This window comes from Stegastes partitus, unplaced genomic scaffold (genome assembly GCF_000690725.1).
Source record: "Stegastes partitus isolate 25-593 unplaced genomic scaffold, Stegastes_partitus-1.0.2 Scaffold887, whole genome shotgun sequence".
Taxonomy (NCBI): domain Eukaryota; kingdom Metazoa; phylum Chordata; class Actinopteri; family Pomacentridae; genus Stegastes; species Stegastes partitus.
Window position 1 is genome coordinate 84,909 of NW_007578618.1, and position 25,300 is coordinate 110,208.

At 41.5% G+C, this 25,300-nt stretch overlaps 3 protein-coding genes across 3 annotated transcripts; all 3 read right to left on the bottom strand.

Annotated features, from left to right (window-relative positions):
* Positions 1–477: 477 nt before the first annotated feature.
* LOC103365871 (putative nuclease HARBI1) lies at positions 478–4,975 on the bottom strand. The gene is made up of 4 exons (XM_008293425.1): positions 4,702–4,975; positions 3,382–3,930; positions 3,125–3,285; positions 478–1,034 (listed from the first exon to the last, which is right to left on the bottom strand). Exons 1-4 carry the CDS (start codon positions 4,864–4,866, stop codon positions 602–604), a joined length of 1,308 nt encoding a protein of 435 aa, XP_008291647.1. The 5' UTR covers positions 4,867–4,975; the 3' UTR covers positions 478–601.
* A 3,220-nt stretch (positions 4,976–8,195) lies between these two features.
* tpgs1 (tubulin polyglutamylase complex subunit 1) lies at positions 8,196–12,593 on the bottom strand. The gene is made up of 2 exons (XM_008293426.1): positions 12,256–12,593; positions 8,196–9,265 (listed from the first exon to the last, which is right to left on the bottom strand). Exons 1-2 carry the CDS (start codon positions 12,591–12,593, stop codon positions 8,587–8,589), a joined length of 1,017 nt encoding a protein of 338 aa, XP_008291648.1. The 3' UTR covers positions 8,196–8,586.
* A 2,331-nt stretch (positions 12,594–14,924) lies between these two features.
* LOC103365873 (inositol-3-phosphate synthase 1-A) lies at positions 14,925–23,749 on the bottom strand. The gene is made up of 11 exons (XM_008293427.1): positions 23,599–23,749; positions 23,187–23,311; positions 21,336–21,497; positions 20,506–20,635; positions 20,033–20,226; positions 19,802–19,951; positions 18,960–19,175; positions 17,413–17,577; positions 17,222–17,335; positions 15,853–16,070; positions 14,925–15,699 (listed from the first exon to the last, which is right to left on the bottom strand). The coding sequence occupies exons 2-11, from the start codon at positions 23,298–23,300 to the stop codon at positions 15,504–15,506; spliced, it is 1,659 nt and encodes a 552-aa protein (XP_008291649.1). The 5' UTR covers positions 23,301–23,311; positions 23,599–23,749; the 3' UTR covers positions 14,925–15,503.
* Positions 23,750–25,300: the final 1,551 nt, after the last annotated feature.

The window sequence follows — 25,300 nt, forward strand, 5'->3', positions numbered from 1 at the left end:
ATTATTAAGACTTCACACTGCCAGATTTGGCATAACCATGGAGCTTTACTCAGAGTCAGTGCATCAGATTCCACTGTGGGTTAAGATGCTCGCTGCACTGCCTATTCAGCTTATGGACACATGTTAATATGGGATATAATATCCATCCATCCATTATCTATACACCGCTTAATCCTCACGAGGGTCGTGGGGAGGCTGGATCCTATCCCAGCCGACTTAGGGTGAAGGCAGGGGACACTCTGGACAGGTAACCAGTCTATCACAGGGCTACACTTAGAGACAGACAACCAAGCACACTCACATTCACACCTACGGACAATTTACAATCACCAATTAACCTCAACATGTTTTTGGACTGTGTGGGAGGAAGCCAGAGAACCCGAACGTGCAAACTCCACACAGAAAGATTCCGGTGTCCTCACTGGAACGCGAACCGGCGACCTTCTTGCTGTGAGGCAACAGTGCTACCAACTGCACCACCTTGCAGCCCGGAATATAATATGAGATTTTAATTCCTATAGTACACACATGTTGGTGGTATAATTAGGAAAATACAACAAGTACAAAAGTTTACAGGGATTTTCATCATTTTAGTCCCTTCTCAGTCACTTTGCTGTTCAAAATATTCACAGAAGAGGCGTCTGACCTCCTCGGCATTACTCTGGTCCATGCTAGTGGAGAGGAGCTGCTTGTGGCTTGGTTGGGGGCTCTCCGCCTCGGCCACCTCCACCTGCCACTCTGCTTTGAAAGCGTCTCCGTGGGACTCGCACATGTTGTGCAGAATGCAGCAAGCCAGGATCATGGTGGGCACCACGTCCAGCCCGCAGTCGTTTCTCTTGCTCAGGCACTGCCAGCGGGCCCTCAGCCTCAGCAGCGCCTCGTCGGAAACACGCAGCGCTCTGGTGAGCTGCTGATTAAACAGCTGCTGAGGCTCCGTCAGCGCTGCGTGACTCGCCCTCCGGCTCTTTTCCTCAGGATAGGCCTTCATCAGCCAGCTCTGCAGAGGGTAGCAGGCCTCCCCCAGCAACACATACCTAGACAGAACAGACAGGCTTCATTCAGTTGTTACGTGATCACGTGGCTCTAACCCAGCTCAAACAAGAGGAGATTATTCAGTAGAATCATGATGTTTCCAATGCTCGATTCTCACAATCTCTTTTGTTTTTTAATTAATTGTGAAATCCTTTAGTCTACAAAATAAATAAATAGAGAAGGATGCTATCACAGTTGTCCAAAGGCAGAAGTGATGTCTTCAAACATCTTGTTTCAACAGTCTAAAGTCCAATCAGTTCAGTTGGTTTACTATGAGAGAAACAAAGAATCGCAGATAATTGCCCCAATTTGAGAAGCAAAACTGTGAAAAAAAAAGAAACAGGAAGTGATTTCCAAAACTGTTGATGATTATTTTTCCTCTTGATCAGTTAGTCATTGCAGTTCAGCTTTATATGCCGTCATGCGTTATTTAAAAGCAGACAGATAAATGTCAGAGGAAGCTGAGCGACAATCCAACATACTCCAGCAAGTCTAGCAGCTTGTTGCTTGCCTTTAAGATGAAAAATGAGTCATTCAACCTTTATTTAAACTCGCCATACATTGAGGAGTAAAACATGTAGGCACACGAATAAAAAATATGAAAAGGTAAAATAGAAAAAAAGTTAATTCAAGCATTTAAGATTTAAAAACAAGTAAATCAATTAAATTAAGAGCAGCTGGAAGTAAAATACAATGAAATTTAAAACTTGAATTTGGATAAAAATGAGTCAAAAGAAGAGCCTTAAAGATAAATAAGGACCACAGTCTGTCACACCTTTGAGAGAGAAAGAACCACCCAACTTCATAATCCGGCTCAAAGTGATTAGTATTGTAATTATCACCAGTAATAAACATCAGAGTGATAAACACTGTCCAAGTTGCATCAATAGGCATCTTTCTGCAATGCAGTGGCGAAAATTAACAGCTTTTTTTTCATAATTTAGTCACCAGCATCCACACATGATGCTTGAAAGTCAGTGTTTCATTAATCCTCATTCCCAGATATTTGTACTCTAAAACTCTTTCAGTAATTGTAGCTCTCGTAGCAGAGATGACCATATTGCTGTATTTTCTGGAGAAGATCGTGTGTTTAATTTATCTGCATTAAGAAGTAATTCATGCTTGTCAGATGCAAGGCTGTGATAGCAGAAAGTACTGTGCCCACACGACAGTACAAAACTGTGTCATCGGCATAAAGATGTATATTACAAGCACTTGGTACTTAGGGCCTTCAGCTTGACCATCTCTGAGTTGTTTAAAACTTGTTTATGATAAACTTGGGTTATTTAAAGTGGTGCTGCGGACATTTTAGCTTGATCTATAAAATATTTTTTGAGATTTTTTGCTTGTCAATCCACTTTCAACACATTTTCTCACCCATTGAACTTTGAGGTTTTGTTTTGATGACAATATCTGACGAACAATTAAAAATAAAAGCCAGAATGCCCATTTTTCATCATGGCATTAATTCAGAATCTGCAAAATCAGACAAGTAGATTAAATAATCTGTGATTGTGGGGGAGTTGAAATATGAAAAAAAGTGTTTCACTGTCATGAAAGATCCCATCTTTTGGCACATATTGATGAAAAAGTTGACAATGCAGGCGTCAATAACAAAACATATAGAATGCTTTTTAAATATGACATACTGGGGCACATAAATAAAGCAAAAGTTATTTTTGTTGAACTTTCATTACTAATGAGCATGTATGACACAAACAAAAATACTGCTGGATAGCCTCACTCATGTATAAAAGAGTTCTGGGGTTTGAAAACAGATCTTTGTGTATAACTAAGAAGTTTTTTTTTGTATGGCCATATTTTTCCATTTTTGGCCTACAGGCTATCTATCTATCTATCTATCTATCTATCTATCTATCTATCTATCTATCTATCTATCTATCTATCTATCTATCTATCTATCTATCTATATCGGAGAGTATTTGATATATAAAGCTAAAATTTCACAAATATCTTTATAAGTATCCATATTTTATATGAAATTCAGGTAAACTAGAGATGATCAAGCAGAAATTCTTCTAAAAATCTGTTGATTTGAGTTTGAATGACCCCAAACTATCAAGCAGTTTACCTGAGTGGCTTCCCCATGAAGACAGGTGGTGGGACAGGTGACAGTCCACCTTCTGCGGCTGTGGCCCACAGCGAGGAGTTCTGTAAGATGTCTGCTGGATCTGTTCCGCCTGGAAAACTGGCACACACATCCCAGAACTGTCCACGGCCGCTAACTGCCACCTGAAACAGCAGAAACAGAAAGAGGCAAGCAGTCAAAATCTGACAGACAACCAGCAGGAACGTCTATGCAGCAGCATAGTCGAGAGCCTCCTCTACCTGAGACAGCACTGAGAGCCAGCCAGCAGGATTGGCGTAGTCAGACGCATTGTTTGACGGGGTGATGATCGCTGTGTGGAGTGTTGCAATGGCAGCAACACAGTGAGGAAAACCCCAGTAGGCCTGGAAGAGCTGAGCTGAATCCTCCAGCTCCTGCTCACTGGGGGGTCGCAGGTAGATGGAGCTGAGCAGCGCCACGATGGCGTGACACATGTCTCGGACACACCTGCACACCGTGGACTTCCCCACGCCGAACAAGGTGCTGATGGTGCGGTACTCGATGTTGGACGCGAGGCGCCACAGAGCCACGGCCACGCGCTTCTCCACCGGCAGCGCCAGGCGGAAGCTGGTGTCCTGGCGAGCCAGACGAGGCCTCAGCTTGTCACAGAGGTAGAAGAACGTCTCCCGGCTCATGCGGAACTTATCCAGCCAATCAGAGGGCTGGAATTCTGTCATCACCACCCGCTCCCACCAATCCGTGCTCGGAGTGTTGGTCCAGGGACGAGTGCGGATGCGGGCGTTGGAGCGGATGCCTCCTGCGAGCATCATCTGGGGGACAAGGGATGAAAATAAAAGAGATTTCAGTGAGTCAGCTTGTGTTTTGTAACACATCCATTGAGACTGTGTGCGTTCAAATATCCAGAATTTTCCTCTTAAACAAGAATATATTAAGTTTCTACCACATTTTCTTTACGTCTATAAATGTAATCGTTGGTGATCTCTTTTATTTCTTACAGTGCAACCACAACAAATGTCAAAACATGTATTTGTTTGTCTTTTTAGTTAATTTATTTATTCATACTGCACCTTTTGGGAATGACCACAGGATCCACAATGCAAAATTAGCCTTTAGGTGTTCTGTTCTTTGACTTTTTTTTTGGTCATTTATGTATATTTCAAGCAAAATTGGAAAAAAATCTTGACTTTCAGATTTTAAATTGTTAAAACTTTTACAGTTTACACTCCCATAATACAGTGTGCAGATATCGTAGCCCAAGAAGTGTTCTTAGGACAATGTGTCTACATAATAAAACTATTATATACAGTTAAAATAAGTATTCTAACATTTGGTTAGTTCTTGTGGTTCGCAGACATTTTTGTCACACAGTTGGAGAACCACTGATCTACATGATCTGCACTAACTGGGATGGCCAGTGTCTTACATTTTATATTCACTTTAGATCCTAACAACGCCTCTGGTACCAAAATGATCTGTCATCCAAATCAGTCCAAAGGAATATGCACATGTCATAGTTTGTGTTTAGAGCAGTTTGCAGTTTTTTCTTTGGTGTAAAACGGGACAGAGAAGGAGGGACCGACCATGAGCATCCTCCTCTGTCTCTGGAAGAAGTACTGTCGGTGTCGGATGCGTCTTTGGATCTCGTTGCGTCTCTGGATGTTTGCGTCGTTCATGTCTCTCCTGCGCTTCAGCAGCATGTAAGTCATGAGGAACATCAGAGAGCGCAGCTGCTCCTCTTCCTCCATTCTGACTCCACCAGCCGGGACTAAACACACCAGTCATGAAGTCACAGTCATAAAAGTCACACGGCGGGACGCTCACGCCTTGTGGTCGCTCCTCATCTTTTCACTTCAGCTCCACGGAGCAAAACAAACCAGGACACTTCCGCGTTCTGCCTCTGAGTGTGTGGCTCTGAGTGGTGCTGCCCCCTGGTGGCTCAAACCGGCACTCATCAATGTATGTGTGCACAATCAATAATCAAATCAATAACATTTATAATATTAGCTCATGCAATGTCACTGTCAGTATCATTTGCAATGTTTTATTTCATGTGCAATATTTAATTCACTTTCATGGACAGTATCACATTTCGCTTCTCGTCTGATTTTAGTTTTATTTTTAATTGTTTATCATACTTATATCTCATTAAGTTTACATTGGGCACTGCATTTATTCTCATGTCATGTCAGTATCGTTGCCAGTATCACTTCTTACTTTTTATTCAGGCCTAATTTTAGCTTACTTGTTTTGAGTAATGTTAATAGTAATTGCTTTCCTTTTAGATTAGATTGTACTTTATTCATCACCACAAATGGGGAAACTCACGTGTTGCAGCAGAACAGATGCAGGACAAGAGCACAAAAATAGCAACAAGTTAACCAAAGACGGAAAAAAATATAATAATAATAATAATAATATCTTTATTTATAGAGCAAACAAATATAGTACAAAAAAAAAACAGGACAAATAAAAGTATAACTATAAATAGGAAGAGCATTGCACACAACACAACATGTATTGCACATGAGAACTGGATCAAAATGTGATGCAGTGTGAAGGATATTGAACATGGGAAAAATGGATATAATATTATATAGTATATACAGTCGTCCTCAGATTTATTCATACCCTCTCATTAAAGAAGGAAAAAAAACTGCTGTCACTGAAATCAGTTGAAATTGACAGAAGTAGGAATAAATTAAAAACTAATGAAAATCCTGACATCACTTTTGAATTGTGATTAAACAGAAATATTAAAAAAAAAAAAAAAAAAAAAACAGGCAAAAAAGCATGATGGGACACGTAAACTAATGTTTTATTGAACAACCCTTTGAGCCAGTCACTGCAATCATGTGTATTCTATAACTCTCAATCAGACTTCTGCACCTGTTGACAGGTGTTTGGATTTTGGCCGACTGCTCATCAGCAAAGTAATTTGTCCAGGACAGCTTTGTGGGTTTTTTTTGTTTGTTTGTTTGTTTTTTGTTTGTTTTAATTATTCTTTTCAACCACAATTTAAAAGCAATGTCTTACTTCACTAAATTATAATTTAACACATTTGTATTTATTACTACTTTTTCAGTTTCTAGTAATTTGAATGACTATTATGAATTTTGCCTTTTCTTTAATGGTAGGGTATGAATATATTTGAGGATGACTGTATGTAAAGGTACAATATTGAAGGAGAACTATAACATATTATTGTAGATTCTGACAGTTCACAGTTGGGATGAAGGACCTGTGGCAGCGCTCCGTCTTTCACTGTGAGTGTATCAGTCTGCTGCTGAAGGAGCTGCTCAGAGAGCCCACAGGGTCATGCAGGTGGTGAGACGTGTTGTCCATGATGGATGTCAGCTTGGCTTCCTCTCACCCACCTCCTCTATTAGGCTGTATTTATTCTTATGTATTTTTTTTCCTGAGTAACATTTAACTCTAGAATTTAATTCAGGATGATTAAAGTTGTGTATTATCTTATCTTGTAGACCCAGTGGTCATTTACTCAGGTAAAGGATCGGCCTGTGCCATGTCAGGTACCAGTGTTGCTCCACCATCTCAGATCTTGTTCAGTGTTTGTTATTTGGGAACCAAAACTAAGTTCTGCATTTTGCAAATTTTATCAGGATTTTTTAAAAATATAAATCCACTGAGGAATCTTCAGCATTGTTTCCTGCTTTTCGTACAGCACTGATATCCTGTTTTACTTGTCTTATTGTTGTAACACTTGCCATGATGTGCTTCAATCAACATGAGATTTATTGTGCTGTTTGTTGAACTATCATCAGTTTCTCTGTTCACTATTCATTTCAAATATCCATCCATCCATTATCTATACACCACTTAATCCTCACTAGGGTCATGGGGGGCTGGAGTCTATCCCAGCTGACTCAGGGTGAAGGCAGGGGACACCCTGGACAGGTAACCAGTCTATCACAGGGCTACACTCTGATGGTATTTCAGAGTCTAACTGAAATAATCACAATTTCTCTGCAGCACATTTGGGAGTTTGTGTTAGATTCATCTTTTGTTGTTCTAAACTCTGGTGAGATCTGGAGGGTCACTGTCACACATGACGTTTCTTAAGCAGCATTATTGTTGCATTACTGTGTGTGTTACTGTACGCTGTAGTTTAATCTGCAGCAACGCATCATATTCTGTAAGATCATCGTGTGTTTGCATGTGTGTGGACACATGTGGCGTTTACACATCTGTCTTGTGTGAAAAACGTGTATTTCTAGCTCGTCACTAGTCAATGCACTTTCCAGCTCATCCAAGAGTAGTTAACCTGGGAAGAAGAAACATTTCCCCCAACCCATAAAGAAATACTCAATCCATTCAGAATCACCACATTTGGAGACTTGTTATTTTCACTGGACACGAAAACTATGAAAAAATGTGATCTGAAGAGGAACCGGGAACTAAGGTTGTCAGTAAACGGTACGACATTTGCCTTGGAGATTTAGTAGAGTACAAGTGTGAAGCTGCATAAAACCCAAAACTTTATCCGTCTGCTCCACTTGAGTAAATGTGTTTTGCATCAGTGTGCTCGCCGAGTTATCTTTTTGCACCACCCTGTGAGAATTCATTTTGCGATTTGATCATTTAATCACTGCTAAATAAAGGTTTGTGTAATTTGCACATCAAAACTTCAGTGTCCATTTTTAGTCCAGACATCTTAATTGATCTTTTATCAGTGTGATACTGCAGTTTTCTTTCTTTATCAGTACACGGATAAACAATCTGGGCTGTTTGGTAAATTTGAAAAGTTGTGTTCCCTTGGGAAGCTGCAGTTCTGCTCAGTCTCTTTCATTTCTCTTCAATCCAAGTGAAGGATTTTGGTCTATTTTTTTCTTTTTTCTTTTGCACAAATCATGCATAATGACGGCTTTTGAATTCCTTGTCTGTAAACAACTACGTGATGCAAACACTTTACTTGCTTTTTAAATGGAACACTTGAGATAAAAATACAAGTTCAAGTAAATAAGTGAACATCAATTTGAACTCTTGTTCTGCTGCACAGCCTTTAGAGTTGAGCCAACACCCGTCTGACAGCCTCAAGAAAAGATAGAAGCGATAAGTTTAAGAAAAAAAACGTGGATTTATTACAGCAATGTTGGTTTCACTGAAACTGGAGGAGAGAGCGTTACTATCCAATCTGAGAACTTGATGGCAAAGGTTGAACGACAAGAGAAACGATCAGGGTAAATACTGATTTTGAGGAATAAATGTAGTCTAGGAGAGGAACTCTTTTCATTCACACAGCACGGTAACGACGTACAGTCACAGCAGACGATTCCTCATTAGTGCCATATTAAAAAGTTCATGATCGGTCAACAAACATCAGATTTTACACGTGAATTATTGGGTTTAGTGTAAGTCTTCAGAGCAGTATGTTGGAGGTTACAGGAGGTGAAGAGAGGTTCATTATTTACTCTAAATTGCTAGACATTCATCAGTCACAACAAAACTTAGGACACAACTTTCACTCGAGTGATGAACAGCTCCGCGGCTGCATTTTCAAACTCCTTCGCATCCATATCGCCACCAGGCCCTCGTGTCTGTCCTCCAGCCATGGCCTGAGCCAGCTTGTAGGGAGAGATCTTGGCACTGGCCTCCAGATAGCGGATCGCCTTCGCATTAGTCTCCAGACAGGAACTAGCTCTAGTGTTGGCATTAACGCAGCAGTTTGCATCGGGGCCCTGGGAAGTCTCTAGTGCTTCCTTTAAGGTCCCCAGCACGGCCAGGCACAGCGCCCTCGAGGCGGGCCCTTCGTCTGGGCAGCACACCTCGGCGTACAGCCTCTGAGCCTGCCGGATGTAGTCCGAGAAGACGGCGCACGTGAGCACGCCGTGGCGGAAGACGTCGTAAGGGACGGCCTCGTGGTCCTGGCAGTGGAGGCGGCGGAGGAGCGGGGCGGAGGTGGAGGCAGGGACTCCGCCTTCGCTGCACAAACACTGCAGAGTCTGTGTGTAGAGGCCTCCTCTCACTCCTCCTCCTCCTCCTCCGCCGCCTCCTCCTCCTGCTTCTCCGGTGGGGCTGTCGCTGCTGGAGCCATCGGGACCTTCAGGAGCCTCACCTGCAGACCGCCGAGGCCCGGTGAGGTTCAGGAGGTCGTAGGCCACACGGACGTTGTTGCTGAAGGCGGATCTGGGAGGGAAATGGAATAAAAAGGGAGCAAATCATTAGTTAGACCATAGGAGCGTGACAGAAAGAGACATTTTTATCCATCCATCCATCCATCATCTATACACCGCTTAATCCTCATTAGGGTCATGGGGGGCTGGAGTCTATCCCAGCTGACTCAGGGTGAAGACAGGGGACACCCTGGACAGGTCACCAGTCTATCACAGGGCTACACTTAGAGACAGACAACCAAGCACACTCACATTCACACCTACGGACAATTTACAATCACCAATTAACCTCAGCATGTTTCTGGACTGTGGGAGGAAGCCGGAGAACCCGGAGAGAACCCACGCTGCACGGGGAGAACATGGAGACTCCACGCAGAAAGATTCCGGTGCCCCCACCGGGACGCCAACCGGCAACCTTCTTGCTGCGAGGCAACAGTGCTACCAACTGTGCCACCCTGCAGCCCGAGACATTTTTAATTATGTTTAACTTAACAGCTTTGATAGGAATATCCCAAAATAATGGATTTTACTTCACTGTGTCATTGTCAGCAAGCAAATGATCCTAACCAGGAGTAGGATGATAAGGCTGTTTTTAAGCTTCCTGCAACACCATGATCATTTTTACTTCTATTGTTTTACATAAAGATATGAATGTCTGTCATTTATGCTGTTATTTTCAGTGAGGAATATTCTGAGTAAGACGAATGTGTTTCTGGAAAAAACGTTGACTTTTTAAATCATTTTTTAATCAAAGAACATATTAAAGTCCATCTATCAGCACAGTATTAAGGTGGTTATCTGAGGGACAGACATCTCATAACGTGGATACATAAGACCGGCACGACATGATGAAAGAAAATCTGAGGTAAAACAAGTCTTTCTGACAAAAGAGCCAAAATGTAAATCAAGTGTCATGCTGGAAGAGGATAAGGAGCAGCTATAATTCTTGAAAGATAAGCAAAAGTTTAGCTATCTATACGGTGATTAATTAGGATTTTAAAACTTTTTATTAAGGGGTCTCTTATCAGAAAGTGAAGATCAGAGCTGGTCTGCTGAAATGTTCCCTGTTATTTCTCATCATGGCTTTGATTCACAATCTGCAATATTGGACTAGTAGATCAAATAATCTCTGATTATAGATGAAATATATATTTAAGATATATCTGTCAGAAAAAGTTCCATCTTTAAAGACACAAAAAACTAATAATGCAAATGTCAGCTAGTCGTCTCTTCACACAGTTGAAACCAGAAGTTTACATACACTTTATAAAAAGATATAAAAGCTTTTTTTTCCTCACTATCTGACATTAAATCAGACTAAACGTTTCCTGTTTTAGGTCAGTTAGGATTACCAAAATTATTCCTATTTGCTGAAAGCCAGAATAATGAGATTTTTTTTATTACTTTCTTTAAAGTCAGAAGTTTACATACATTTCCTTAGTATTTGGTAGTGTTGCCTTTAAACTGTATGACTTGGGTCAAATGTTTTCCTTCCACAAGCTCCTCACAATAGTTTGATAGAATTCTGGCCCATTCCTCCAACAGAACTGGTGGAACTGAAACAGGTTTGTAAGCCACCTTGCTCCACATGTCTTTTCAGCTCTTCCCACAAATGTTCTACAGGATTGAAATCAGGGCTTTGTGATGGACACTCCAAAACATTGCCTTTGTTGTCCTTTGTAACTATTCTGGTGGTATGCTTTGGGTCATTGTCCATGTGGAAGAATTTGTGCCCAAGCTTTAACTTCCTGGCTGATGTCTTGAGATGTTGCTTCAATATTTCTACATAATGATCTTTCCTCGTCCTTCCCTCCTACAGCAGAACACCTCCACAACATGATGCTGCCACCCCCGTACTTCACAGCTGGGATGGTGTTCTCAGGCTTCAAGCTTCCCCCTTTTTCCTCCAGATGTAACGATGGTCATTAAGGCCAAACAATTTAACTTCAGTTTCATCAGACCACAGAGCATGTCTCCAAAAATTTAGCTCTTTGTCCCTGTGTGCATTTACAAACTGTAATCTGGCTTTTTTATGTTGCTCTTGGAGTAACATCTTCTTCCTCTCTGAGCAGTCTTCCAGCCCATGTCGGTACAGGACTGGTTCCACTGTGGATAATGACTCTCTTACCAGCTTCAGCAGCATCTTCACAAGGTCTTTAGCTTTTGTTCTGGGGTTGATACGCACATTTTGCACCAGAACACTTCATCTCTGGGACACAGAACCGTTTCCTTTCTGAGCGGTATGATGGCTGGACATTCCCATGGTGTTTATACTTGCACATAATTGTTTGAACAGATGAACGTGGAAAATTAAGGCATCTGGAAATTGTACCCAGGATGAACCTGACATGTGGAGGATTTTTGTTTTGTTTGTTTGTTTGTTTTGTATTATTGTCACCCCATCCCAGCTGTGAAGTAGGGAGATGGCAGCATCATGTTGTGGGTGTTTTGCTGCAGGAGGGACTGATGCACTTCACTAAATAGATCCATCAGACAAATGTGACATGAATCCTGCATCATCAATTTTTTTGTTAATGTGTGCTCAAAGATTAGGCTCGTCGTGGTGGCCCATACAGGCCTGTGTACTGTGATGCTGAGGTGTTTGTTATGATACTGACACAAAGGGAACTCAGTGTAGAGATGCCAAGCTAAATTATAAATAGCTAGATGGTTTAAATATATTAGAATAATATAAACAGGATGTTCTGCGTATTTTCGAGCAAAATAAAGCCAAAACAGGTGCTTTTTAGCAGATTTAGGGTCCCAATGGAGGCTGGGGCAATCTCCTAAACTCCCAGCCTTGTATTTAGAGTCAAAGTCCTGCTAAAAACACAGAATACTGTTTAAATATTCTTCTGTTTGAACAATAAAAGGCTGTGAATGAAGCCTTGAGCTCCAGATCCCCGTTTTAATGGTTCAGCCTGTTAGCGTGCTCCCCACTGATCCCCCATCTGTCCTACACTGGTCCATTTAGGACCGCAAACCTCTAGGTCTCGGCCTCACCTCTGGGAGTGGTGCGCCAGCCGCAGGTGCCACAGCGCCCGGTTCAGATGCTGCTGCTCCTGCGCGCCTGCGCTCAGCGCGCCGGAGTTCAGCGGCTCCTCGTCGCCGCATCCAGCGGTGCCGGTGTCCGTCACGGAGGCGAGGTTGCAGAAGTGGTCGGCCAGGAACCCGATGGGATCGTCCGATCGGGCTTCGACCATCTTCAGGATGGCACCGCGGAGCAGCTCTCCGACGCCGGCCTGCGACAGAAACTCCCTGTCGCTGTCCGATCTGGCGGCTTTGCCTACGGGCATCCCCGCGGGAGTCACCCCGGACCGGCGCTTCTCCTTGTCCGCCATTGTTGTTGACGTCCCGTGTCGCAGCAACGGCAGTGGAAGTGATGAAACAGGAAACGGAGCCAGAAAAAACGTCGGAAATGAGTTGATTTACAGCAGCTGACAAATCAGACACCACCTGCGCTGACATCCATCCTCTGACCGTGAAATGACTCCAAACATGGCGAGTCCTGAAGACACAGTTAAAAACGACTTAGTTATAAGATCACTGCCTTCTCCTTTAAACTAATATCCCCTTATTTCACCTAAATAATGACAGTAGAACCTCATCACTGCCCTCTGTCGGTCTGCTTGCTGCAGTGACGCAGAGTGTGCGCAAAGTGCGCTGCACAGGGGCGGATTCTGGGAAATCTGGTCCCTTTGGGCAAAAATGAACTGCTGGTCCCCTGAAGGTTCCCCTACAGCTCACTTTGTGAAAAGTCTGGGAGCTTTGCTAAGCAAATAAACGAAAATGAAAAAACAACAACAACAACAATAAAGAACAGCTGGCCATCACTGACCTCCATGTCATTATGACATTCTTGTAAAATAAATTCATCATGTTGAGCTCTTATTTCAAAATTGTGACTTTTCGTCTCATAATTTTAATGATTTACGGTTTTGTCTAAACATCAATATTTACATGTAATTATGACAGACTTCTTAATATTTGTTTTTCCAAATACAGATTTATTTATTTATTTATTTATTTATTTATGGCATATGTGCAGGGCTGCAAGGTGTCGCAGTTGGTAGCACTGTTGCCTTGCAGCTAGACGGTCTCCGGTTTGTGTCGCACCGGAATTTTTCTGCGTGGAGTCTCCATGTTCTCCCCGTGCAGCGTGGGTTCTCTCCAGGTTCTCCGGGTTCCTCCCACACAGTCCAAAAACATGTTGAGGTTAATTGGTGATTCTAGATTGTCCGTAGGTGTGAATATGAGTGTGCTTGGTTGTCTGTTTCTAAGTGTAGCCCTGTGATAGACTGGTTACCTGTCCAGGGTGTCCCCTGCCTTCACCCTGAGTCAGCTGGGATAGACTCCAGCCCCCCATGACCCTAATGAGGATTAAGCGGTGTATAGATAATGGATGGATGGATGGATGGATGGATGGATGGACATATGTGCATGCTGACCAAAAATATAAAAGCAGCATGTTATATTTTATTAAATTCAATCATTTGTTTGTTCTAACACACGTCATCTCCACAACAAAATGGATTTCACTGAGCATCCAAGTCTACACTGTATTGGGAATGATAATGTGCAGATGTAGAGTGGTGTCAAAGAGCAGAAATCAGAAGTCAGTCATAAATCTGTTCACCACTTGCATCATGTAATACCACATATCTGCGACACGTAGAGTTTATGGGGTTGTTGGTGCTGGCTAAGCGTCTGGCTACGGCCAGGACTGAAATGGAAACAACCAGCATGTCAACAGCCTGTTCTCATGATCTGAATAAAGCTGCATGTTAAGGTGGTGATTTATTGTCACTGGTTAAGGGAGTCTCTGTACTGGTCACGTTATCTGATCATTGTCCTTAATGTCACACCTGACGAGGATGTGGATTAACTCGGAATTTGTCACCAGTTGAACATCTCAAAAACCTTTTGCAACCAGAACAATAGACATGAGATTGTTTCCTCTGAGTCACAGAAGAAGGCTGTTTGCATGTTGCATTTACATTTGTTGAATGAGGGTGTCCACAGAGATATGATTTTACATATGCAAAACTACTACCTGTCCCCAAATCACATCAGTTTAATAATATGGAATAAACACAAAAATTTAAATAAAAGACATTTTATGTAGATTACTAACCAGACGCTAAACAGCAAACCTGAAGTTTCAGGGCGGCGGCTTGCTGTCACCTGTCTGAGTGGTCCAATGGCGTATTCCGTAGACCTTCTCCACCTTTAATCGTGGCACTAATGGGTCCATGTGTGTTTTAAGGCTGGGCACAATTTCAAGTGTTTAATATCGGTGCACATACAACATAAAGAAGCTAAATTTCTTCAGTGTTAAACATTATAATAAACACAAGCAGCTGGACAAGAACTTACCTACATAAATAAAGCATGCAGAAACCAGCCGGACCAGAGATCCAGTTAAAGCTCCTGTCAGAGGAACATTCATGCATCCATCAGCTGCACCTTTTATATTCTGCAAAAGATTCTACCCCAGCCAATACTGGGCAAGACTGGGTGAGAGACCTCTATCTCTTATTGATTAACTGACATTTGTTTCAAGTGTTCTTGTCTATCATGGACACAGCTTTGCACTGTTCAGAAGAATAGTTTCATCTGATGGACGACTCAGTCAGAAAGACAATCACAATGAGAAATGAAGGTCGCAAACATGTTAAGTTCAAACAACATTTACATGTTTATAGTATATAAATAGCCCAGGTCTCACAAAAACACGTGTATGCCTCCAAAAAAAACAAAAAAGCAGCAATACATATTAACACAACAGTAACACAGAAAGAAAGGTGCCTCATGTGCTGCACATTCAGACAACAGATACAGCAGTTATCAGATCCATTCAGTGCCACATTTGCTTGTAAAACATATGAACCTATTTCAGAAGATACATACAGTACCCTGTACAGCTGTGCTTCACATCTGCACTAAACCCTAGAAACATATTAAATAAAAAGTGAAAACACTAAACAACGTTTAGTGCAAAATATTGAAAACACATTAATACATAACTGCACTACAAACTGTGAAATGTATTTGAGCAAAACTGCTCGCCTCGAAAAATGTTGTAAGTATTATGGAGCCACAGATGGTTGTAGTCTATGGGCTCCACATACTGCAGGCTTCTATAGTGTGTTTTTGTAACAACAGCTTAATTGGTAAGGGGCCTTTGTTCTTATTAAACATGGTCATACGTTGTTTCAGTGTGTTTTTGGGCTGCAGTGTTTCATTTGCGGTCATAGTGCGCGCGCTGCATCATCCATATGTGCGTATATGCCATTCGTTAGAGGTATATGGCTCCCGTTGGTGAGAGCGGCTTTTTTCAGAGAAACCACATCGCCGTTGGTGGAGGTCGGGTGTGGAGGCAGGAAGTTTCTCTGCAGCTTGTGCTCCAGCAGCATGTGGTTCTGAGGAGGAAGGCCAAGGCACGCTCTGAAAAAGGAGGGAGACGACATGAAAGCACAGAATTTCACACCTAGATGTATAGAATACACACTAAAAGGATTTCCGAACAGCAGAATTCCTCTGCTGAATGAACAGTGCAAGCTTTCGGGGAATTTCCCGAGCCCTAAAACTGAGCCGCACCTCATGATGTTTTCTATGCAGGCCCTCTGGCGGAAGAAGGCATTGACGACCGGGGTCCCTGATGGGACCAGAGGGGCTTTGCAGAGGAAGGAGAGCAGCGCTAAGACGCTGTGGAAGGACTGGAAGTCTTCCTCCCCCTGAGGCTGGACAGTGATACGCTGACAAAGCTCCGTCAGCATCACCAGGTCCAGAATGATCGGACTAGCGAGTAGAGAGTCCTGTTGCAAAGAAAAAAAGAGATGGTAAATGGTCTGCACTTATATAGCGCTTTTCTACCTTTGCGGCACTCAAAGCGCTTTACAATGTTTCTCATTCACCCATTCACACACATTCACACACACATTCACACACCAATGGCGACAGAGCTGCCATACAAGGTGCTGCCTGCCATTGGGAGCAACTTCGGGTTGCCCAAGGACACTTCGACTGTGGAGGGGCGGGGGATCGAACCGCCAACTTTGCAATTAGAGGACAACCCGCTCTACCACCTGAGCCACAGAGTGGTAATGGTTTATAGAATAGAATGGCAATGCACCTGGCACAACAGCATCCCTTGCAGAGTTTCTTTTTTAATGCTACCACTAGGAGTCCAAATTGTTCAAAACTGTGCACATGCTAGCTTTAATGTCAGCGACATCGATGCAGGTAAAATTCGGTTATGTTGCTTATTACTATTGGATCAATGTACAAGTGATAAGATTCAAACATTTGAATTGTTTAATCTCACTGCACACTCAGTAATTAACTGCAAGAAAAGTAAATGCAGAGACTCCAAAAGCACTAAATCAGTGGATTATCTTTCCGATAAACTGCACGTTGAATTTCTGAGAATGATTTAAGATTATTTTGATTCCTTAGGTTTTTGTTTGAAACTAAATGGGAGGATTATGGTGTAGATTGGTGCAGTCACCCATTCATGCAATGCAAAATTAATTGTTTTACCACTGGAGGGTGCCAAAGTTGAACATATTCAAATTTAAGACAAAGCAGCTTAAGGTCTGTTAAAAAAAAATAAAAAACAATACTGACAGGATTAAAAAAGCAATTTGTTTAGTTGTGAATGCTCATAAATTAATCTTAAATTCCCTTAATTTGATGCTAATATTATTAGTATGTCTTTACGTAGGAACGTTGGTGGGTTACAGCCGTCAGTGACCTGCATGAGTCTGTTTGAATTAGCTCTAAGGCTTGTTAAGGAGGATTAACTCCAGCATTCCTGAGCCTTCCTCCTCTCCAGCTACTGTCAGAAGAAGACAAAAAGCTCTGAATGTTATATTTAGCCAGCAATTAGCAGCTCAGACTCCAAGACAACTGCTCTATTACTGTGGTTTCTGATATTGTTGACAGAAATAGATGAAGTGATGCTGACCTCACAGGTGTTGTGCAGCGCGATCGTATTGATCCCTCCCATCATTATTTCAGAAGTGTACTCATCCATGGCGCGCTTGCTGTCTCCCACGTAGGGGACGTACTTAATAACCACCTGGAATCAAAACAGACACAGTTAATACGTCTGATCAGCTTTGTTTTCTGTAAGCTCTTTAGGTGTCTCTCACTCACACAGTGGTCAGGTTTCTCTCCAGGCTGGTACAGTATGGGGTTGGACTGGACCATGTCATCCACCACGTTGCTCTTGGAGATCTCTTTGGAGCGGAACTGCTGCGGCGCCGACAGGTTTTTCCCGTCGTTGTTGCCGAGGTGATTGTAGCTGACGATGGAGGTCGGCTGTCAAAAGGCAGAGAAACTTATCAAAACTTCTGTGTACATTCATCCAGGTCATGGTGATCCTTGGAGCTTCAGAAATAAGTAACTTGACTTCTCTTTAAGGTTTCTGTTCAAAAACCTCCTTTACCCTCTGGATTATTAAACTGTCACTGCTGAGAAGATGAAGTAATACAGACGGATAGGACTGTTGCTGTATCAACAGGACAAATAATGTTATTAATTATGCCTTCAAATGTAAAATAGTCGTAGAGCTTCCGGATCCATTGGTCTGATCCCATCCATCATGTTTCAAAGTGTTCTTGGAGCCCTTTCTCACTCCTAAACCATCATATACAGCTGCTTTGTCACATTTGAATGCAATGGGTGAGTTATTTTTTAACATACACGGTGGTCTAATAAACTGATAAAACTCCATGAACATTCCAGTCCGTAGCCACATCTTCTCTGCCAATGCCATCACTACCACTCCTCTTCAGGCAAGTTGGTCTGATTAATGTTGTGAAAAGGTGTATGTTACCTCACATAAAGACCTTTCTTTCTAAACTTGACCGAGTAGTTTTTGTGCCTAAATCTTTGAAACCAGCAAGTGAACACAACACTTTGGTTGAGAAAAGCACTATTTGACACTATGAGAATGAGAATAAGTCAGTTCTACTGACAAATTTTAAACTACATCTTATTTAACACTGTTTATCATAGTGAAGAGGATGCTGTTAGATCGTTTTATAGAAGACAGAGCAATCCTAGAATTGTTCTGTGATCAGTCTTGGTCTATTTTTAGGTTAGTTTCCTCAGGTTGTGGACATAGAAGGTGTATGTTTGATAATTTAACCAGCAGTTTTGAGCACTGTATGATACAAACATGGTGCTTTGGCATTATGTCTGGTTTGGGTATGTGGAAGTACTGTTCTAGGAAATTGGTCTGTAGTAGTTATTAGTTTGCTGACTAATGGGACAATTAGTATCCTAAAGATAAGCCTGATGCTAATTAATAATCTTATTTTCCCATTTTTGGTTCCATTATCCTGCTCAGTCCAGTGTGATTTTTTTCGTCTGTTTACTTGTTTTGTAATATTTTTGATCAGTTAAAGCTATTATATCTGATTTAACTATTTAGAATGTTACATATACTCTTATGTATAATTTTCAACATTGAACATTTCTTTTATTTGAGCTTATTTATTACAGGCTCTTTTTTTGTCTTTCATGGCTTATGCAGTTACAGATCCACAAGTTGGATGTTTGCCATCTTAAATTGTACTTGATGCTGTTTAATATTTGTGTTTATTTCCCTCCTGAACACAAATATAAGATCACCTCTCAGACTAGGGGCTTAGTCTCCATTATCCTGCTTCATCCTATCCACCCGTTCTGTCTCGTACCTTGATCCCTGCGCTGACCAGAAAGTCCACCAGCACCGACTTGATCTTAGTCTGCCCGGACTTGAAGTCGTCACCACCGATGAACACTCCTCTCTGCATGGCGAGCTCGATGGCGCCCGGGACGAAAGTGTTCTGCGGGGAGCCATTGATGTAGGCGCAGCCCTCCAGTATGCTGGCCACTGCAAACAGAGTGGAGGGAGAAACCTCTGCTCCGACCTGCGAGAACAAACAAAGCGATGATGGCTGCCGCTGAGTGAATCATCATCTCACGCTAAGGAGGAGAGCTTGACTCACAAGACTACATTTCCCCCCCTCGAGACCCTCTTTACATCATCTCAGCGGCGCAACTCTATTGTCGACTTCATGCCTATCCTAAATTGAGCTATTTGCTGAGGATCATAAGTCTGTGAAATGGACTATTATCATTGCTGACAGCAGTACAAGCATGCTCAAGGCAGGAGATAAAATAAAAAAAAAAAAAAACTTACCCAAGAGGGACAAACCATAATTTTCTTTCCCTGATCTGATATAAAAAGGAATTGCTGACTGCTTCAGACTCATTAAGGCATTTCATTTACAAATCCACAGCGCGTGTTAGAAGAGCTAATCTTTTCATCCTCTAAGCTTTATTAATCACTAAATGTAATGGAGGATTACTGTTTGGTCTCCAGCACTACGAAGAAATTAAAGTTGAACGGGTGATTCATGACGACTACCAGCCATCAACACAATTTAGGCTGGTTCAAGGACAGTTAAATATTTACTCCTCTTCCATTTTTGAGATTTCTCCTGAAACCAGCTTCAGGACCAAAAAACTCTTGTTTTGCTTCGTCTGCCCTCACCTGGATGGCAGCCAGCAGGTTCTTGGCGGTGTCATTGACTCCTGGTATGATATCGCAGAAGCGCTCAGTGTTGGCGGTCCACAAAACGATGACTTTGTCCACGCCGCTGGACTGACGGAAATCCCTTATGTCCGCTCTGATCTGCTCCACCTGGACGATTACGTTTACGCTTTAGGTCAAACTGCAACACGAAATTGGAACAAATGAAAGCGGAGTCGACATTTTTATTACCTGCTCCGCCATGGTCCCGGTGAGGACGTTGTCTGCCCGGCTCTCCTGGTTTGCAGCGATGAATTCTGGGATGTAGATGGACAGTCTGGGTTTCAGGCAGCTCATGTGCGGTCGCAGCTGCTCCTGTAGTGACCAGTCGAGCACCTCAGCTCGCTCCATCGCGCTGCCCAGATCCATGGCGGAGATATCCCAACCTAAAAAAAAAAAAACAACACACAGAAACGGGTCCAAATTAATAAAAAATGTGCTCCTTCAGGTGTCAATCATTTCCCAGGACTAAAAGGGCAAAAGCTTAATAAGTGAATCACCCATTTCATCTTATAATTGGCATTATAAATGGCCTGCCTGTTAAAGGTCTACAGACTGGAAAAGACTGCACATCTCTAACCTTTATGCAGGGCTCTTTTTTACACCTCACTTGCCCTCACTCTCACATGTAGAGCCTTAAGCTGGCTCTGGTGAGATGTTCCTACCGTCAAAGACAATATCATTAGGGTGCACCATTGGCAGGAGGTCACGGAAGGGCACGTTGACTTCGCCCTCCAGCCCCGATCCCACGCAAACGGTAGACGCCTGCAGGAGGGAGCCGTAGTAGTTTGCTTTCTAAAGAAGAGAAAGAAAAAGGAAGACGCTGTGGCTTTAAGGTGCATCCCAAAGTATATTAAATCACACGAGCCAGAGTAAACTCGCCAAAATGGAAATAACAGGAACCAGCTCACGGAGGTTTAAAAAAACCGTCTGCCCATATAAGGGGAAATCCCCGAGACCTGAGTAAGTTAAGCTCTGAACGCTCGGCTGAACACGTCAGCGTAACCAGCTTGTAATGAGTCTCTAGCACTGCATCTGGGGACATACAGTAGGCTATATTTATAAAATAGGACAAAAGCTTCTCCATTAGCTCCCTAGTGGCACCCTCAGGTTTTCACATCCCATAATAGCGTGGTTATAAAAAGTTCATCCACTCTCTGGAGCTATTTTCCTCATAAATGGCACTTTTTTTTTGGAAAAAGAGCAATTTTACATGCTATAGCGACTTAACTATGAAGCGCTTTATATAAATGGAGGCCATTTTCCAAGAAAATCAGCAGATTTTTCGCTTTTTACGGCCTCTAGGTAGCACATGGTTCACATCTATATCGAGAGAATACAGAGACGTTGCTTGAAATAGAGTAAACATCATGTCTTGTGCTTCTACATTGTGTCATCCTTATGTGGACTCCTCATCTCAAATATCACAAGGCTGTTCGTCCACACTAGCAGCCCATGTCGTCTGTACGTGGCATGTTTGACTTCCTCCACCCACCTTCTCTCCGGTTTTGGTCTTCCAGGTGAGACCCAGCTTGTTGGCTATTACAGCTGCTGTGACTGTGGTCCCATTGTTGCCTCCCCAACCCGCCAGCATCACACCCAGCCGGGGCACCTGCCGCTCTGTGCGAAATGTCATCTCAGTGGTGTGCGGCGTCACCTGTATTCCACACAGTGTCGGGTTAGTGGGAGACTGAACAGATGACACATACGGATGCATGTAGAGCACACATTCATATAAAGCTCACAGGTACGCAGACAGAATCATACTGCGGTTATTCCATGAGCCGTTACGACTTCAAATGAATGAAGAGAGCTGCAACACTTAACCAGTTAGCTGTCAACTATTACATTTGGTTGCCAGCTGTTTTGATAGATGAGTATTTTTTTCAAGAAAAAAAGACAAGATTCTCTAATTCCAGCTTCTTCAATGTGAGCATTTTCTGGTTTCTACAGTAAAGTGAATATCTTTGGATTATTGACAAAACAAGACATTTGAGGACGTCATCTCGGCTTTTGGGAAAAAAAACAACTGATCAATTAATCAGGAAACTAACCGACAGATTAAAAACTATAATTACTTAGTTGCAGTCCAAGATCTGAGTGGCGATTTAGTGGGAATGGTTTTGCGTTTCTTTTCCACTGAAAAAAATCAAATAAAAATGATGGCGATGATTTCAAGCACGTGCGTCTAAAAACCCTAAAATCAGAGGAAATTATGTTCTTTTATGTCTAAAAATTGAGTCACTTACATGAAATGAAATGAATGAAATAAAAAATACTTTATTTATCCCAGAAGGGAAATTCAATTATATTTAGATATTATATTTTTATTTTTTTATTTATTATATTATATATATATATTAATACATTAGAATGAAACTGATTATTCGGAATAAAAAATACAATAAAGAGAAAAAGTAGACAAGTTAAAGAAAGACCACAAATTTTACAGAATAAATAAAACTGACTGACCAAAACAGCAACAAAAAAAAAAAAAAGGAGAGAAAGACAAAATGTATGAAAAATAAAACATGTAAAAAAATGTAAACAAAAAAACAAACCAAAAAAAACAAGGTACACAATAACAGAAAAACAATGAATTACAATTAGTTGAATAAAATTAGAGACAAGTTCAATTAAAGCGCTGGTGGTTTTAGGTCAGACTTAACAATAAAACTGATTAATTTACAGCACTGCCCTCAGATTACTGTTAAAGATGCTACATTGGGGGCAAATCTAAGTTTCAGACAGTCATCTTTTCAAAATGACAAACGTGAGTTTTCTTTTTGAATCAAGCAGCTGAAAAAGTTGCAGCGTGATGTTTTTGAAATAACTTTATTCAGGACTTTCATGTTGCCAGACACAGAAGGTCTTTCAGGGTTCATTGGACCCCAAGAAAGAAAATATTAGTTTGTATTCATTACAGACTTTTATACTATATTAAATAATTTTTTTGATAAGTTGACATATTTTTGGTTCCAAACGCATGACGAATGTCCCTCTTTTTATATTTTTAAAAAGTCTTCAAAAAAAAAAACAAAAAACAATAAATGTCAACTAAACCAAATGGCCCGGGGTCCTGAACAGGGTGAAGATAGAATTTCATTATTTCCTGAAAGAAATTCTTATGCCAGATATTACAAAGAAATAAAAATAAAAATAAAAACAAGAGAGGAACTGAATTGAAAAGCAACAAATAATGAATAAATAATTGACTTTGCTTCACAACATCCTGCAGAATGCGCTTTCAGATTTGCAGCACCACAGCACCTTTTCAATTGAATTTCACCACACTTGGTACATGTTCTGTCCTGCATGTAAACCCTCCCACACCAACAGAACTTACCGTGAGTTTGTTCCCATCTCTGTGCACCGATGTGCTCTGGTAGGAGTATTTAGCCTCAATGTGGCTGTCTGTGTACTTGACATGAGGGCTGTTGATGTGGATGCTCACAGACATGGCAGCAGAGTCTACAAACAAACAGGAGGGAGACAGCACACCATTCATCCTGTGGACAGCTGCACTGTGGGTAATTCTGCACTTCCTCAACACGTCATGTTTCAATGAAGTCATTCTGTGTTTAAAAAAATAAAAATAAAGACGACCCATTTCTCTGTCTTTCATTTCCAATCAGCTGTTACATTTTCTAACCAATTCCTGACAGACTTATTTTGGCTTTAAAAAACTAACAATCAGACGAGTTCATGCGTAAATTTCGCTCGAACGCTAAAACGCTAAAACCCGGAAACTGGCTCACCTTGAATCAGTCACTTCTGAGGAGACAGTTTTCGACAGATCTTCGTGTGAATGGTTGAAAATGTGCCGTCCTGTTGGTTGTAAAAGTGCCGGCCGGGAGGGCTCCTGTGCTCGGATGATTATCCTCGGTGGCTGGACGGACCCTCTGAGCCAATCAGCTCCGTCCAGCAGCTCTTATGTAACGCGCGAGGATGGAGAGGTTTGCCAGCCGCGTGGCAACAGCAGCGAATGACAGCGCCTCTTTCCACCCAGGTGTCCTCTGAGCCAAATGTTCCGCTCTGCAGAGTTCTGGTGAGATGACACCAAGTTCCTCGTGGATCTGAGGTGATCGGGCTGCCTCTGGTGTTTTCCAGCATAGTGGGAGGCAGAAGAATGACAGCTCAATTAAAATAAAGGATGTTGTTGCTTTTCATTCATCTTCATGTAGTCACCTACAGTCGTCCTCAAATATATTTCATTAAAGAAAAGGCAAAATTCACAATAGAAACTGAAAAAAGTAATAATAAATAAAAATTTGATAAATTATAATTTAGTGAAATAAGACGTTGCTTTTGAATTGTGGTTTAAAGAATAATTTAAAAAAACAAACTGTCCTGGACAAATTAGAGCACTTTGCTGATGAGCAGTGGGCTAAAATCAAAATAGCTGTCAACAGGAGCAGAAGTCTGACTGACAGTTACAGAAAACACTTGATTGCAGTGATTGGCTCAAAGGGTTGTTCAACAAAATATTAGGTTATGGGTCCCATCAGGCTTTTTTTTTTTTAATTTGATTTTTAAAAAAATATTTCTGTTGAACTACAATTCAAAAGCAATGTCATGATTTTCTTTTTTTTTTTTTATTACTTTTGTTAATTTTAATTTATTTCACTGACAGCTGTGTTTTTCCTTCTTTAATGGGAGGGTATTAATACATTTGAGGACGACTGTATGATTGCAGTTTGAGGTGAAGCACTGCATGCAAAAATATTATTTTTCAAACTCTTGTCAGTTTTGTACGGAGCCCCAGAAGGGACATGGAGAAAGAAGAAAAAAAAAACAGGGAGAGGAAAAAAAAAATAATAGAGGCATCTTTTGCGAGATCTTTCAAAAGTTATTGCGAAATCAGGATCTTGCAAAACTTTCTCAGGATCTCGCAATAACTAATGAGACATCTCATCTGATCACATCCAGAGCTGAATGTCCTCCACTGTCATTTCTCCATACTGACAAAAAGACCCAGAAGTACACCTGTAGTTTTGTGAGATCTCGCAAAAGTTATTGTGAGAGCCCGAGAAAGTTTTGTGAGATCTTGCAAAAGAAACTTCCTCTTTTCTTTTGTGCTCTCCCTGTCTTTTTTCTTTCTCCATGTCCCTTCTGGGGCTCCGTAATTTTGAGATTTTGAGATGCTTTGCTTTCTTTTCTTTTCTGTTGTTTTAGACTAGTGGGAGAAAAAAAAATTTGAACAGACATGAATTTGTGCTGCAATTCGATGGTTAGTGTCATGGATACTGGCAAAATACATACAGATTTTTTTTTGTTTTCAATTTCATCATTTCAAAAAGCTGTCAAGGAGAGCAACAAATCTATAAGTTGTAATTCTCGTTAGCAAAATGAACCCTGATGTTTACATCATGCATAAAGTTTTAAAGCAAGTTTTTTTGTAGATCCAACTTTGAATCTTGGAATTTAACATTTTCGTTTTTTTTAAAAAGGAGGAAAAAA

Excerpts from the sequence above, each read along its gene's own strand:
- LOC103365873 (XM_008293427.1), bottom strand. The coding sequence starts at position 23,300 with ATGTCTGTGAGCATCCACATCAACAGCCCTCATGTCAAGTACACAGAC. Across the intron at positions 17,578-18,959 it reads TGGTCAGCGCAGGGATCAAG|CCGACCTCCATCGTCAGCTA; the intron begins GTACGAGACAGA and ends GCCTTTTGACAG. Across the intron at positions 15,700-15,852 it reads TGCATAGAAAACATCATGAG|AGCGTGCCTTGGCCTTCCTC; the intron begins GTGCGGCTCAGT and ends CTCCTTTTTCAG.
- LOC103365871 (XM_008293425.1), bottom strand. The coding sequence starts at position 4,866 with ATGGAGGAAGAGGAGCAGCTGCGCTCTCTGATGTTCCTCATGACTTAC. Across the intron at positions 3,931-4,701 it reads GACAGAGGAGGATGCTCATG|ATGATGCTCGCAGGAGGCAT; the intron begins GTCGGTCCCTCC and ends CTTGTCCCCCAG. Across the intron at positions 3,286-3,381 it reads GGCTCTCAGTGCTGTCTCAG|GTGGCAGTTAGCGGCCGTGG; the intron begins GTAGAGGAGGCT and ends CTGCTGTTTCAG.
- tpgs1 (XM_008293426.1), bottom strand. The coding sequence starts at position 12,593 with ATGGCGGACAAGGAGAAGCGCCGGTCCGGGGTGACTCCCGCGGGGATG. Across the intron at positions 9,266-12,255 it reads CTGGCGCACCACTCCCAGAG|ATCCGCCTTCAGCAACAACG; the intron begins GTGAGGCCGAGA and ends TTTCCCTCCCAG.